The sequence below is a fragment of the Anomaloglossus baeobatrachus genome, chromosome 7 (genome assembly GCF_048569485.1).
Source record: "Anomaloglossus baeobatrachus isolate aAnoBae1 chromosome 7, aAnoBae1.hap1, whole genome shotgun sequence".
In the NCBI taxonomy this organism is placed as follows: domain Eukaryota; kingdom Metazoa; phylum Chordata; class Amphibia; order Anura; family Aromobatidae; genus Anomaloglossus; species Anomaloglossus baeobatrachus.
In genome coordinates this window covers 290,032,519-290,049,087 of record NC_134359.1, presented here as the reverse complement: position 1 = coordinate 290,049,087, position 16,569 = coordinate 290,032,519, and the positions used below count along the sequence as shown (strand labels likewise).

Below are 16,569 nucleotides of genomic sequence, written 5' to 3'. Positions count from 1 at the left end.
GCAAACCGAGAAAAGGCAAAGTCATCCACGTGAGCAGTACATATCTGCGCTGTATCCAGTGGGTGGATCCCGACCAGAGGAGATCTGATGAGGACGCCCCGGATGTGAGGACTCCCCCATTATTACACCTCGTGTCACCCCCACCTGCTCGTAGAAGTAAAGCGCCCTCTCGAAGTTCTTCAGGCCGGTGTAGATCATCCCCCCGTAGTAATAGTAGCACAGGAAGGGTCTGGCGTCGTAAGCTCCGTTCTCTTTACATATATCCATCATATCTACGTCTAGGTAAGCCAGCGCCGGCTTAAAACATTTCGCTAATAAGCAGAGCTGTGAGGAGAGAGAAGGTCAATGCAGAAGGGCTGAAGAGCAGAAGAGAATAATAATAATAATTTTATTAATTTATATATCACTATTAATTCCACAGCGCTTTACATACATCAGGAACACTGTCCCCATTGGGGCTCACAATCTAGGTTCCCTATCTGTATGTCTTTGGAGTGTGGGAGGAAATCGGAGAACCCGGAGGAAACCCACGCAAACACGGGGAGAACATACAAACTCCTTGCAGATGGTGCCCTTGGTGGGATTTGAACCTAGGACCCCGGCGCTGTAAGACTGCAGTGCTAACCACTGAGCCACCACAAGACTACAGTGCTAACCACTGAGCCACCAAAGAAGGGAATTTTGTTTACTTACCGTAAATTCCTTTTCTTCTAGCTCCAATTGGGAGACCCAGACAATTGGGTGTATAGCTATGCCTCCGGAGGCCACACAAAGTATTACACTAAAAGTGTAAAGCCCCTCCCCTTCTGCCTATACACCCCCCGTACTGCTACGGGCTCATCAGTTTTGGTGCAAAAGCCCGAAGGAGGAAAAAATTATAAACTGGTTTAAAGTAAATTCAATCCGAAGGAATATCGGAGAACTGAAACCATTTAACATGAACAACATGTGTATACAAAAAAACAGGGGCGGGCGCTGGGTCTCCCAATTGGAGCTAGAAGAAAAGGAATTTACGGTAAGTAAACAAAATTCCCTTCTTCTTTGTCGCTCCTAATTGGGAGACCCAGACAATTGGGACGTCCAAAAGCAGTCCCTGGGTGGGTAAATAATACCTCATAATAGAGCCGTAACGGCTCCGTCCTACAGGTGGGCAACTGCCGCCTGAAGGACTCGCCTACCTAGGCTGGCATCTGCCGAAGCATAGGCATGCATCTGATAGTGTTTCGTGAAAGTGTGCAGGCTCGACCAGGTAGTTGCCTGACACATCTGCTGAGCCGTAGCCTGGTGTCGCAAGGCCCAGGACGCTCCCACGGCCCTGGTAGAATGTGCCTTCAGTCCTGAGGGAACCGGAAGCCCCGAGGAACGGTAAGCTTCGAGAATTGGTTCCTTGATCCACCGAGCCAGGGTTGATTTGGAAGCTTGTGTCCCTTTACGCTGGCCAGCGACAAGGACAAAGAGAGCATCGGAGCGGCGCAGGGGCGCCGTACGAGAAATGTAGAGTCTGAGTGCTCTCACCAGATCTAACAAGTGCAAATCCTTTTCACATTGGTGAACTGGATGAGGACAAAACGAGGGTAAGGAGATATCCTGATTGAGATGAAAAGTGGGCAAGGCAAATGGCCAGGGAGAAAACGCCTGAGCAGAGCACCACGACAGGAATATTTTCCACGTCCTGTGGTAGATCTTGGCGGACGTTGGTTTCCTAGCCTGTCTCATAGTGGCAATGACCTCTTGAGATAATCCTGAAGACGCTAGGATCCAGGACTCAATGGCCACACAGTCAGGTTGAGGGCCGCAGAATTCAGATGGAAAAACGGCCCTTGAGACAGCAAATCTGGTCGGTCTGGCAGTGCCCACGGTTGGCCGACCGTGAGATGCCACAGATCCGGGTACCACAACCTCCTCGGCCAGTCTGGAGCGACGAGGATGGCGCGGCGGCAGTCGGCCCTTATCTTGCGTAACACTCTGGGCAACAGAGCCAGAGGAAGAAACACATAAGGGAGCTGAAACTGCGACCAATCCTGAACTAAGGCGTCTGCCGCCAGAGCTCTGTGATCTTGAGATCGAGCCATGAATGTTGGGACCTTGTTGTTGTGCCGTGACGCCATTAGGTCGACGTCCGGCATCCCCCAGCGGCAACAGATCTCCTGAAACACGTCCGGGTGAAGGGACCATTCCCCTGCGTCCATGCCCTGGCGACTGAGATAATCTGCTTCCCAGTTTTCCACGCCTGGGATGTGAACTGCGGATATGGTGGAGGCCGTGGCTTCCACCCACAGCAGAATCCTCCGGACTTCCTGGAAGGCTTGCCGACTGCGTGTCCCACCTTGGTGGTTGATGTAAGCCACCGCTGTGGAGTTGTCCGACTGAATTCTGATCTGCTTGCCTTCTAGCCACTGCTGGAACGCTTTTAGGGCAAGATACACTGCCCTGATCTCCAGAACATTGATCTGAAGTGAGGACTCTTGCTGAGTCCACGTACCCTGAGTCCTGTGGTGGAGAAAAACTGCTCCCCACCCTGACAGGCTCGCGTCCGTCGTGACCACCGCCCAGGATGGGGGTAGGAAGGATTTCCCTTTCGATAATGAGGTGGGAAGAAGCCACCACCGAAGGGAAGCTTTGGTTGCTTGAGAGAGGGAGACGTTCCTGTCTAGGGACGTCGGCCTCCTGTCCCACTTGCGTAGGATGTCCCATTGAAGAGGACGCAGGTGAAACTGCGCGAAAGGGACTGCTTCCATTGCTGCCACCATCTTCCCCAGGAAGTGCATGAGGTGCCTCAAGGGGTGTGACCGACCTTGAAGGAGAGATTGTACCCCTGTGTGTAGTGAACGCTGTTTGTCCAGCGGAAGCTTCACTATCGCTGGAAGAGTATGAAACTCCATGCCAAGATATGTCAGTGATTGGACCGGTGTCAGATTTGACTTTGGAAAATTGATGATCCACCCGAAACTCTGGAGAATCTCCAGAGTAACGTTGAGGCTGTGCTGGCATGCCTCTTGAGAGGGTGCCTTGACCAGCAGATCGTCTAAGTAAGGTATCACTGAGTGACCCTGAGAGTGGAGGACCGCAACTACTGTAGCCATGACCTTGGTGAAAACCCTTGGGGCTGTCGCCAGGCCGAACGGCAGTGCCGCGAACTGAAGGTGTTCGTCTCCTATGGCGAAGCGCAAGAAGCGCTGATGCTCTGGAGCAATTGGTACGTGGAGATAAGCATCCTTGATATCGATCGATGCTAGGAAATCTCCTTGGGACATTGAGGCGATGACGGAGCGGAGGGATTCCATCCGGAACCGCCTGGTCCTTACGTGTTTGTTGAGCAGTTTTAGGTCCAAAACAGGACGGAAGGACCCGTCCTTCTTTGGAACCACAAACAGGTTGGAGTAGAAACCGTGACCCTGTTGCTGAAGAGGAACCGGGACCACCACTCCTTCTGCCTTCAGAATGCCCACCGCCTGCAGAAGAGCCTCGGCTCGCTCGGGAGGCGGAGATGTTCTGAAGAATCGAGTCGGAGGACGAGAGCTGAACTTTATCCTGTAACCGTGAGACAAAATGTCTCTCACCCAACGGTCTTTTACTTGTGGCTACCAGGTGTCGCAAAAGCGGGAGAGCCTGCCACCGACCGAGGATGCGGTGTGAGGAGGCCGTAAGTCATGAGGAAGCCGCCTTGGTAGCGGCACCTCCGGCGGTCTTTTTAGGGCGTGATTTAGACCGCCATGCGTCGGCGTTCCTCTGATCCTTCTGAGGCCTTTTGGACGAGGAGAATTGTGACCTGCCCGCACCCCGAAAGGACCGAAACCTCGACTGTCCCCTCCTCTGTTGGGGTGTTTTTGGTTTGGCTTGGGGTAAGGATGTTTCCTTTCCCTTGGATTGTTTGATGATTTGATCCAATCTCTCACCAAACAAACGGTCGCCAGAAAATGGCAATCCAGTTAAGCACTTTTTGGAAGCCGAATCTGCCTTCCATTCCCGCAGCCACAAGGCCCTGCGTATTACCACCGAATTGGCGGCTGCAACCGCCGTACAGGTCGCAGAGTCCAGGACAGCATTAATAGCGTAGGACGCAAATGCCGACGTTTGAGAGGTTATGGACGCCACCTGCGGCGCAGACGTACGTGAGTGCGTCAATTTGCGCCTGACCAGCTGAGATAGCTTGGAGTGCCCATACGGCTGCGAATGCTGGAGCAAAAGACGCGCCGATAGCTTCATAGATGGATCTCAACCAGAGCTCCATCTGTCTGTCAGTGGCATCCTTGAGTGAAGCTCCATCTTCCACTGCAACTATGGATCTAGCCGCCAGTCTGGAGATTGGAGGATCCACCTTGGGACACTGAGTCCAGCTCTTGACCACGTCAGGGGGGAAAGGGTAACGTGTATCCTTAAGGCGCTTGGAAAAACGCTTATCTGGATAAGCTCGGTGTTTCTGGACTGCCTCTCTGAAGTCAGAGTGGTCCAGAAACATACTCGTGGTACGCTTGGGAAACCTGAAACGGAATTTCTCCTGCTGAGAAGCTGACTCCTCCACTGGAGGAGCTGAGGGAGAAATATCCAACATTTCATTGATGGACGCAATAAGATCATTCACTATGGCGTCCCCATCAGGAGTATCAAGGTTGAGAGCGGCTTCAGGATCAGAATCCTGATCAGCTACCTCCGCTTCATCATACAGAGAGTCCTCTCGCTGAGACCCTGGACATTGTGATGATGTCGAGGGGATATCATAGCGAGCTCGCTTAGGCGGTCTGGGGCTGCGGTCCGTGTCAGAGACCTCACCCTGGGATCCATGAGACACCCCGGGAAGACATTGCTGTTCCAACTGAGGGGAACCAGGGGACAATGATAACACAGTGCCCCTGGCTTGAGATGCCAGCCTGGACTGCAAGGCTTCTAATATCTTAGCCATAGTCTCAGAAAGTCTTTCAGTAAAAACTGCAAACTCCGTCCCTGTCACCTGGACAGTGTTAACAGGTGGTTCTCCCTGGGCCCCCCTTAGCAGAGGCTCCGGCTGAGAAAGTGCCACAGGGGCCGAGCATTGCACACAATGAGGGTCAGTGGAACCTGCCGGCAGTATAGCCGTACATGCTGCACAGGCAGCATAGTATGTTGTCTCCTCTGAGCAATACAGGAGGGTAAATAGCCACAAATCAACAGTGCACCATACAGTGTAAAGTATAGTCTATAATCATATAAACTATAAATACACTTCTGCACTAGTGGGGCCAGCACCACAGGTGCTGCTTACCGCCTGCGCAAAGCGTTTGTGTGGGCACCAGAATTCCTGCCTGGGTCTCTTTGAGCTTGTCTCTCCTCTCCAGCGTTAGCAGAGCTGAGAGGAATGGCTGCCAGCGTCCTGGGGAGAGGAGGGAGCCGTGGGCGTGACCCAGAAAAGTGCGGGAACTGGTGCCCCACTGTGCAGAGTGAGGGGGGTGGAGTATGCAAAGCATGCTCCAGCCCTCAGTGCTGCCGACCTGTACAGCGTCCCGCCCTTCCCCTGACTGGCAGGGCTGGGGGCGGGAAAAGAATGAGACTAGGCCGCAGAAGCCGGGGACTATAGTTATAAGCGCGGCCGCCGTATAAGCGCGGTCGGCGCAGAAGTCCCCGGCGCACTAACAGTCCCAGCCGCGCCGCAGGCATAACCATGGCAGCGGCGGTCAGCGCGGCAGTCCCCCTACACAAATACACTCAGCGACGCTGAAGTGTATAGTGGCACAAATGCAGCCAGCGCTGCTGTCCCCGGTGCACTAGCACACCCAGCAATGCTGGAGTGTTGCTGTGCGCGGTCCCCACGGGGACACAGAGTACCTCCAAGTAGCAGGGCCATGTCCCTGAACGATACTCAGCTCCTATCCAGCAGGGTCCTCAGGAGCTGTGGATGGAGCACGGTCTCCTGTGCCTGGAGACCGATGGGATCCCACTTCACCCAAAGCCCTAATTGAGGGATGGGGAAGGAAAGCAGCATGTGGGCTCAAGCCTCCGTACCCGCAATGGATACCTCAACCTTAACAACACCGCCGACAAGAGTGGGGTGAGAAGGGAGCATGCTGGGGGCCCTGTTATGGGCCCTCTTTTCTTCCATCCGACATAGTCAGCAGCTGCTGCCGACCAAGCTGTGGAGCTATGCGTGGATGTCTGACCTCCTTCGCACAAAGCATAAAAACTGATGAGCCCGTAGCAGTACGGGGGGTGTATAGGCTGAAGGGGAGGGGCTTTACACTTTTAGTGTAATACTTTGTGTGGCCTCCGGAGGCAGTGCTATACACCCAATTGTCTGGGTCTCCCAATTAGGAGCGACAAAGAAAAAGACTGCAGTGCTAACCACTGAGCCACCACAAGACTGCAGTGCTAACCACTGAGCCACCACAAGACTGCAGTGCTAACCACTGAGCCACCACAAGACTGCAGTGCTAACCACTGAGCCACCACAAGACTGCAGTGCTAGCCACTGAGCCACTGTGCCGCCCAATGAGAACACACAGTCAGCCCTGAAACAAGACTTAATAATGATCAATGGCTGCACTGTTCACTTGAGTCGGAGGTAATCTGAAACCTGCCTCCTACATGCTTTACCCTGCAGCTTTGCTTGCTGCGGTGTATGAAGACAGAGTATTACCTGGCAGAGATCTGCGTGAATTGAGGTCAGCTGATTTGTATTCATTTGCATCTTGTCTATGGCTTGTCTGAGAACGCAGATCCCTCGTAAAGGCTGTAAGGAGCGAGAAGGAAGAAAAACAGTCAATAAGCACGCGGAATGACGCTCCAACCCCAACTGGCGCATGTTGACAGCGGCATTTAACAGGTTATAAGCCGCTGACAGAGCTCAACTCCACTCGGCCATCATCTGCAGGGATAGATGTGGGCTCGGTGTGTGAACCAGCATCAAAGTCAGGAGAACGACCTTTGACATAAACCGTATTTTTAGGACCATAAGACGCACTTTTTCCCCCCCAAATGTTGGGGGAAAGTGGGCGGTGCGTTTTATAGTCTGAATGTAGGTCATGGCTGCGGGGGATGAGGGTGCGGCGGTGGAGCAAGTCATCGGCGGCATGCGCAGGATGTAGCAGCGCCTGCCGTGACCACATGGGCCCGCTCATTTCATATGCATGCATCCTCCCGCCCATCTCTCAGCGCTGAAGCCGGCGCTGGCGGGGTGATGGGCGGGGGATGCGCGCATAGTAAAGAGCCGGCCTGCGTGATCACCCCTGGCAACTACAGCCTGGAGTGATCATGTGCGGCTTTATTCACTGCTCCCCGCACATCAACATCAGCGCGGGGGGCAGTGAATAAGAACGGGATACTCACCATTCCCTGCAGTATTGCAATGTCCTCCTGTCTGCCGGCCGCTGCTGTGTGTAGAGAGTGGTGCGCACTGCGATGACATCATCACTGTGCGCACGGCTCCACACACATCAGCGGGCGGGCAGACAGGAGGACATCATGATGCTGCAGGGAACGGTGACCGGCTCCACACAGGTCAGTGGCACTGCTGCTGACACAGATAGAAAGATGATGGAGTGAGGAAAGGTGAGTATAAACGTTTATTTTTTTTGTGCCACAGGATGCATGCCATATACCAGGATGGGGGTATATACCAGGATGGGGGCATATAGCAGGACGGGGGCATATAGCAGGACGGGGGCATATAGCAGGACGGGGGCATATAGCAGGACGGGGGCATATAGCAGGACGGCGGCATATAGCAGGACGGGGGCATCTAGCAGGACGGGGGCATCTAGCAGGACGGGGGCATCTAGCAGGACGGGGGCATATAGCAGGACGGGGGCATATAGCAGGACGGCGGCATATAGCAGGACGGCGGCATATAGCAGGACGGCGGCATATAGCAGGATGGCGGCATATAGCAGGATGGCGGCATATAGCAGGATGGCGGCATATAGCAGGATGGCGGCATATAGCAGGATGGGGGCATATAGCAGGATGGGGGCATATAGCAGGATGGGGGCATATAGCAGGATGGGGGCATATAGCAGGATGGGGGCATATAGCAGGATGGGGGCATATAGCAGGATGAGGGCATATAGCAGGATGAGGGCATATAGCAGGATGAGGGCATATAGCAGGATGAGGGACATATAGCAGGATGGGGGCATATAGCAGGATGGCGGTATATAGCAGGATGAGGGCATATAGCAGGATGGCGGCATATAGCAGGATGGGGGCATATAGCAGGATGGGGGCATATAGCAGGATGGCGGCATATAGCAGGATGGCGGCATATAGCAGGATGGCGGCATATAGCAGGATGGCGGCATATAGCAGGATGGCGGCATATAGCAGGATGGCGGCATATAGCAGGATGGCGGCATATAGCAGGATGGGGGCATATAGCAGGATGGGGGCATATAGCAGGATGAGGGCATATAGCAGGATGGGGGCATATAGCAGGATGGGGGCATATAGCAGGATGGGGGCATATAGCAGGATGGGGGCATATAGCAGGATGGGGGCATATCGCAGGATGGGGGCATATCGCAGGATGGGGGCATATCGCAGGATGGGGGCATATAGCAGGATGGGGGCATATAGCAGGATGGGGGCATATAGCAGGATGGGGGCATATAGCAGGATGGGGGCATATAGCAGGATGAGGGACATATAGCAGGATGAGGGCATATAGCAGGATGGGGGCATATAGCAGGATGAGGGCATATAGCAGGATGGGGGCATATAGCAGGATGAGGGACATATAGCAGGATGAGGGCATATAGCAGGATGAGGGCAAATAGCAGGATGAGGGCATATAGCAGGATGAGGGCATATAGCAGGATGAGGGACATATAGCAGGATGAGGGCATATAGCAGGATGGGGGCATATAGCAGGATGGGGGCATATAGCAGGATGGGGGCATATAGCAGGATGGGGGCATATAGCAGGATGGGGGCATATAGCAGGATGGGGGCATATAGCAGGATGGGGGCATATAGCAGGATGGGGGCATATAGCAGGATGGGGGCATATAGCAGGATGGGGGCATATAGCAGGATGGGGGCATATAGCAGGATGGGGGCATATAGCAGGATGGGGGCATATAGCAGGATGGGGGCATATAGCAGGATGGGGGCATATAGCAGGATGGGGGCATATAGCAGGATGGGGGCATATAGCAGGATGGGGGCATATAGCAGGATGGGGGCATATAGCAGGATGGGGGCATATAGCAGGATGGGGGCATATAGCAGGATGGGGGCATATAGCAGGATGGGGGCATATAGCAGGATGGGGGCATATAGCAGGATGAGGGCATATAGCAGGATGGGGGCATATAGCAGGATGGGGGCATATAGCAGGATGAGGGCATATAGCAGGATGGGGGCATATAGCAGGATGGGGGCATATAGCAGGATGGGGGCATATAGCAGGATGGGGGCATATAGCAGGATGGGGGCATATAGCAGGATGGGGCATATAGCAGTATGGGGGCATATAGCAGGATGGGGGCATATAGCAGGATGAGGGCATATAGCAGGATGGGGGCATATAGCAGGATGAGGGCATATAGCAGGATGAGGGCATATAGCAGGATGAGGGCATATAGCAGGATGAGGGCATATAGCAGGATGAGGGCATATAGCAGGATGGGGGCATATAGCAGGATGGGGGCATATAGCAGGATGGGGGCATATAGCAGGATGGGGGCATATAGCAGGATGGGGGCATATAGCAGGATGAGGGCATATAGCAGGATGGGGGCATATAGCAGGATGAGGGCATATAGCAGGATGGGGGCATATAGCAGGATGAGGGCATATAGCAGGATGGGGGCATATAGCAGGATGAGGGCATATAGCAGGATGGGGGCATATAGCAGGATGAGGGCATATAGCAGGATGGGGGCATATAGCAGGATGGGGGCATATAGCAGGATGGGGGCATATAGCAGGATGGGGGCATATAGCAGGATGGGGGCATATAGCAGGATGGGGGCATATAGCAGGATGGGGGCATATAGCAGGATGGGGGCATATAGCAGGATGGGGGCATATAGCAGGATGGGGGCATATAGCAGGATGGGGGCATATAGCAGGATGGGGGCATATAGCAGGATGGGGGCATATAGCAGGATGGGGGCATATAGCAGGATGGGGGCATATAGCAGGATGGGGGCATATAGCAGGATGGGGCCATATAGCAGGATGGGGCCATATAGCAGGATGGGGGCATATAGCAGGATGAGGGCATATAGCAGGATGGGGGTATATAGCAGGATGGGGGCATATAGCAGGATGGGGCCATATAGCAGGATGGGGCCATATAGCAGGATGGCGGCATATAGCAGGATGAGGGCATATAGCAGGATGGCGGCATATAGCAGGATGAGGGCATATAGCAGGATGAGGGCATATAGCAGGATGAGGGCATATAGCAGGATGAGGGACATATATACAGGTCAGAAGGATCATTACCAAGATGTGGTACCTTAGTTGACAATTTGGGGACATTATTCCCATAACAGTGTCAGCAGCAGATCCTTGCCCCATAATAGTGTGTCATGACCACATTTTTTGCTTAAAATTTTAATTTTCCTCCTCTAAAACCAGGGTGCGTCTTATGGTCTGGTGCGTCTTATAGTCCAAAAAGAAGGGAATTTTGTTTACTTACCGTAAATTCCTTTTCTTCTAGCTCCAATTGGGAGACCCAGACAATTGGGTGTATAGCTACTGCCTCCGGAGGCCACACAAAGTATTACACTTAAAAGTGTAAACCCCTCCCCTCTGCTATACACCCTCCCGTGCATCACGGGCTCCTCAGTTTTGGTGCAAAAGCAAGAAGGAGGAAACTTATAAATTGGTCTAAGGTAAATTCAATCCGAAGGATGTTCGGAGAACTGAAACCATGACCAAGAACAATTCAATCTGAACAACATGTGTACACAAGAAATAATAGCCCGAAGGGAACAGGGGCGGGTGCTGGGTCTCCCAATTGGAGCTAGAAGAAAAGGAATTTACGGTAAGTAAACAAAATTCCCTTCTTCTTTGTCGCTCCTAATTGGGAGACCCAGACAATTGGGACGTCCAAAAGCAGTCCCTGGGTGGGTAAAAGAATACCTCGGTAAAGAAGGGAATTTTGTTTACTTACCGTAAATTCCTTTTCTTCTAGCTCCAATTGGGAGACCCAGACAATTGGGTGTATAGCTACTGCCTCCGGAGGCCGCACAAAGTACTACACTTAAAAGTGTAAGGCCCCTCCCCTTCTGGCTATACACCCCCCCGTGGGAGCACGGGTCCTTCAGTTTTAGTGCAAAAGCAAGAAGGAGGAAAGCCAATAACTGTTTCAAAAACAAATTCAATCCGATAAACAATATCGGAGAACGTAAGTTATTAACATGAACAACATGTGCACCCGAAAAACAAATACCCCCAGAAAAACAGGGCGGGTGCTGGGTCTCCCAATTGGAGCTAGAAGAAAAGGAATTTACGGTAAGTAACAAAATTCCCTTCTTCTTTTTCGCTCCTAATTGGGAGACCCAGACAATTGGGACGTCCAAAAGCAGTCCCTGGGTGGGTAAAATAATACCTCGCGATCGGGCTGTCAGGCAGCCCTTCCTTACAGGTGGGCCACCGCCGCCTGCAGGACTTGTCTACCTAGGCTGGCATCTGCCGAAGCGTAGGTATGCACCTGATAATGCTTGGTGAAAGTGTGCAGACTCGACCAGGTAGCCGCCTGGCACACCTGCTGAGCCGTAGCCTGATGCCGTAATGCCCAGGACGCACCCACGGCTCTGGTAGAATGGGCCTTCAGTCCAGAAGGAGTCGGAAGCCCAGCAGAACGGTAGGCGTGTAGAATTGGTTCCTTGATCCACCGCGCAAGGGTGGATTTGGAAGCTTGCGACCCTTTATGCTGACCAGCGACCAGGATAAAGAGTGCATCCGAACGGCGCAGAGACGCCGTGCGGGAAATGTAGATCCTGAGTGCTCTCACCAGGTCCAACAGATGTAAACCCTTTTCAAATTGGTGAACTGGATGCGGACACAAAGATGGTAAAGTGATATCCTGATTGAGATGAAAGGAAGATACCACCTTGGGAAGAAACTCTGGAATTGGACGCAGTACTACCTTGTCTTGGTGAAACACCAGGAAGGGCGATTTGCAAGATAACGCCGCCAGCTCTGACACTCTCCGAAGAGACGTGACCGCCACCAGAAAAGCCACTTTCTGTGAAAGCCGAGAAAAGGAAATCTCCTTCATAGGCTCGAAAGGTGGCTTCTGGAGAGCAATCAGAACCTTGTTCAGATCCCAGGGTTCCAATGGCCGCTTGTAAGGGGGAATGATATGACAAACCCCTTGCAGGAACGTGCGTACCTTAGGAAGTCGCGCCAGGCGCTTCTGAAAGAATACGGATAGCGCAGAGACTTGTCCTTTAAGGGAGCTAAGCGACAAACCTTTTTCCAACCCAGACTGCAGGAAGGAAAGAAAAATAGGCAATGCAAATGGCCAGGGAGAAACTCCCTGAGCAGAGCACCAAGATAAGAATATCTTCCACGTTCTGTGGTAGATCTTGGCGGAGGATGGTTTCCTAGCCTGTCTCATGGTGGCAACAACATCATGAGATAAACCTGAGGCCGCTAGGATCCAGGACTCAATGGCCACACAGTCAGGTTCAGGGCCGCAGAATTCAGATGGAAAAACGGCCCTTGAGACAGCAAGTCTGGACGGCCTGGTAGCGCCCACGGTTGTCCTACCGTGAGATGCCACAGATCCGGGTACCACGACCTCCTTGGCCAGTCTGGAGCGACGAGAATGGCGCAACGGCAGTCGGACCTGATTTTGCGGATCACTCTGGGCAATAATGCCAGAGGTGGGAACACATAAGGTAGTCGGAACTGCGACCAATCCTGAACTAAGGCGTCTGCCGCCAGAGCTCGGTGATCGTGAGACCGTGCCATGAAAACCGGGACCTTGTTGTTGTGCCGTGACGCCATCAGGTCGACGTCCGGCATCCCCCAGCGGCGACAGATCTCCTGAAACACGTCTGGGTGAAGGGACCATTCCCCTGCGTCCATGCCCTGGCGACTGAGAAAGTCTGCTTCCCAGTTTTCCACGCCTGGGATGTGAACTGCGGATATGGTGGATGCTGTGTTTTCCACCCACGTCAGAATCCGCCGGACTTCTTGAAAGGCTTGTCGACTGCGTGTTCCCCCTTGGTGGTTGATGTACGCCACCGCTGTGGAATTGTCCGACTGAATCCGGATCTGCTTGCCCTCCAGCCACTGTTGGAAGGCTCGCAGAGCAAGATAGACTGCTCTGATTTCCAGAACATTGATCTGAAGGGTGGACTCTCTCTGAGTCCACGTACCCTGAGCCCTGTGGTGAAGAAACACTGCTCCCCACCCTGATAGGCTCGCATCTGTCGTGACCACCGCCCAGGATGGGGGTAGGAACGACTTTCCTTTTGACAATGAGGTGGGAAGAAGCCACCATCGGAGAGAGTCCTTGGTTGCCTGAGAGAGGGAGACATCCCTGTCGAGTGACGTCGACTTCCCGTCCCATTGGCGGAGAATGTCCCATTGTAGAGGGCGCAGATGAAACTGCGCGAAAGGGACTGCTTCCATTGCTGCCACCATCTTCCCTAGGAAATGCATGAGGCGCCTCAATGAGTGGGACTGGTTCTGCAGGAGAGATTGCACCCCGTCTGCAGAGAGCACTGCTTGTCCAGTGGAAGCTTCACTATCGCTGAGAGAGTATGAAACTCCATGCCAAGATATGTTAGTGATTGGGTCGGGGTTAGATTTGACTTTGAAAAGTTGATAATCCACCCGAAACTCTGGAGAGTTTTCAGTGCCACGTTCAGACTGTGTTGGCATGCCTCTTGAGAGGGTGCCTTTATAAGTAGATCGTCCAAATACGGGATCACGGAGTGACCCTGCGAGTGCAGGACAGCTACTACTGCTGCCATGACCTTGGTGAAGACCCGAGGGGCTGTTGCCAGCCCGAAAGGTAACGCTACGAACTGCAGGTGTTCGCTTTCTAGAACGAAGCGTAGAAAACGCTGATGCTCTGGCACAATCGGCACGTGAAGATAAGCATCCTTGATGTCTATTGATGCTAAGAAATCTCCTTGAGACATTGAGGCTATGACGGAGCGGAGAGATTCCATCCGGAACCTCCTGGTTTTTACGTGTTTGTTGAGCAATTTTAGATCCAGGACGGGCCGAAAGGACCCGTCCTTCTTTGGCACCACAAACAGATTGGAGTAAAAACCGTGACCTTGTTCCTGAAGAGGAACGGAAGTCACCACTCTTTCCGCCTTTAGAGCGGCCACCGCCTGCAGCAGAGCATCGGCTCGGTCGGGCGGTGGGGAAGTTCTGAAGAAACGAGTTGGAGGACGAGAGCTGAACTCTATCCTGTACCCGTGAGACAGAATGTCCCTCACCCAACGGTCTTTGACCTGTGACAGCCAAATGCCGCCAAAGCGGGAGAGCCTGCCACCGACCGAGGATGCGGAGAGAGGAGGCTGAGAGTCATGAGGAAGCCGTCTTGGTAACGGTTCTTCCTGCTGTCTTTTTTGGGCGTGACTGCGTCCACCAAGAATCTGAACCTCTCTGATCCTTTTGAGTCCTTTTGGACGAGGAGAATTGGGACCTGCCTGAGCCTCGAAAGGACCGAAAACCAGACTGACCCCTCCTTTGTTGGGGCTTGTTTTGTCTGTGTTGAGGTAAGGATGAGTCCTTACCCTTGGAGTGTTTAATGATTTCATCCAAACGCTCCCCAAACAATCGGTCACGAGAAAAAGGCAAACTGGTTAAGCACTTCTTGGAAGCAGAATCTGCTTTCCATTCTCTCAACCACAGGGCCCTGCGCAAAACCACGGAGTTGGCTGACGCCACGGCCGTACGGCTCGTAGAGTCCAGGACAGCATTAATCGCGTAAGACGCGAATGCAGACATTTGAGAGGTCAATGGTGCCACCTGCGGGGCAGATGTACGTGTGACCGAGTCGACTTGTATAAGCCCAGCTGAAATGGCTTGGAGTGCCCATACGGCTGCGAAAGCTGGCGCCAACGACGCTCCAATAGCTTCATAGATGGATTTCAGCCAGAGCTCCATCTGCCTGTCAGTGGCATCTTTAAGTGCCGCTCCATCTTCTACTGCAACTAAGGATCTAGCTGCAAGCCTGGAGATTGGAGGGTCCACCTTGGGACACTGGGTCCAACCCTTGACCACGTCAGGGGGAAAAGGATAGCGTGTATCTTTAAGCCGTTTAGAAAACCGCTTCTCAGGATAAGCGTGGTGTTTCTGGATTGCATCTCTAAAGTCAGCGTGGTCCAGAAAAGTGCTTAATTTACGCTTGGGGTATCTGAAATGGAATTTCTCCTGCTGTGAAGCTGCCTCCTCCTCAGTAGGAGCTGGCGGAGAAATATCTAACATCCTATTGATGGACGCTATAAGATCATTCACTATGGCGTCACCATCCGGTGTATCCAGATTGAGAGCGGACCCAGGATCAGAATCTTGATCAGTTACATCCGCCTCATCACCCATAGATTCGTCCCGCTGGGATCCTGACCAGTGAGACGAAGTTGAGGGCCCCTCATAACGAGCCCGCTTAGGTTGTCTGGGACTGTTGTCTGAGTCAGAATCGTCACCCTGGGGTGCATGTGACACCCCCGGAGCTTGGAAGTGTTCCAGCTGAGGGGGACCAGGGAGCAATGATGCCACAGTGTCCATGGTCTGAGTTACTGGTCTAGACTGCAATGTTTCAAGAATCTTTGACATGGTCATAGACAATCTGTCAGCAAAAGCTGCAAACTCCGTTCCTGTCACCTGGACAGCATTCACAGGTGGTTCTCCCTGGGTCACGTCCAGCAGAGGCCCCGGCTGTGCAAGTTGCACAGGGGCCGAGCACTGCACACAATGGGGGTCAGTGGAACCTGCCGGTAGAGCAGCCGCACATGCGGTACAGGCAGCATATAATGTCTGTGCCTTGGCACCCTTGCGTTTAGCGGACGACATGCTGTTGCCTCCTTGTAATCTAGGAGGGTATATAGCCGAGAATCACCAGCGACCGTACAGTACAAAGTATTTGCAAACACAAAATACTCAGTATACAAATGGCACAAGTGGGGGTGAGCCCTTGAGGGCTGCTTACCGCCCGCTGAACAGCGGGTATGAGGCCGTAGAATCCCGTGTCTGGGTCTCCCCGTCTCCCCTCTGCAGCTCAGCGTGCAGGCAGGAATGGCTGCCGGCGTTCTGTGAAGAGGGGCGGACCGTGGGCGTGCCACAAACAAAGAGCGGGAAACTGCGTCCTACTGTGCCTGGTGTGAGGGCTGGAGTATGTAAAAAAGACTCCAGCCCTCAGCGCTGATGCTCTGTACAGCGTCCCGCCCTCCTCCTGACTGGCAGGTGCGGAGGCGGGAACGAACGAACTAGGCCGCAAAAGCCGGGGACTGTAGTAATAAGCGCGGCCGTGATATATGCACGGCCAGCGCGGAAGTCCCCGGCGCACCACAAGTCCCAGCCGCGTCGCAGTCCCAGCGGCCGGCGCGACCGTTCTCCCCGAGTCTACCCACTCAGCTAAGCTGAAGTGAGGAAATGGCACAAGCGCAGCAGCGCTGA

At 53.4% G+C, this 16,569-nt stretch overlaps 1 protein-coding gene across 2 annotated transcripts in view; it reads right to left on the bottom strand.

The window, feature by feature from the left end:
• The window catches only part of COPS3 (COP9 signalosome subunit 3), a 41,500-nt gene that overhangs the window by 11,639 nt on the left and 13,292 nt on the right, over positions 1 to 16,569 (bottom strand). For both annotated transcript variants that reach the window (XM_075318381.1, XM_075318382.1), the window contains exons 5-6: positions 6,608 to 6,700; positions 145 to 324 (exon numbers count right to left, since the gene is read on the bottom strand). In XM_075318381.1, coding sequence (XP_075174496.1) covers positions 145 to 324; positions 6,608 to 6,700 — 273 coding nt within the window. The remainder of the gene's footprint in view (positions 1 to 144; positions 325 to 6,607; positions 6,701 to 16,569) is intronic.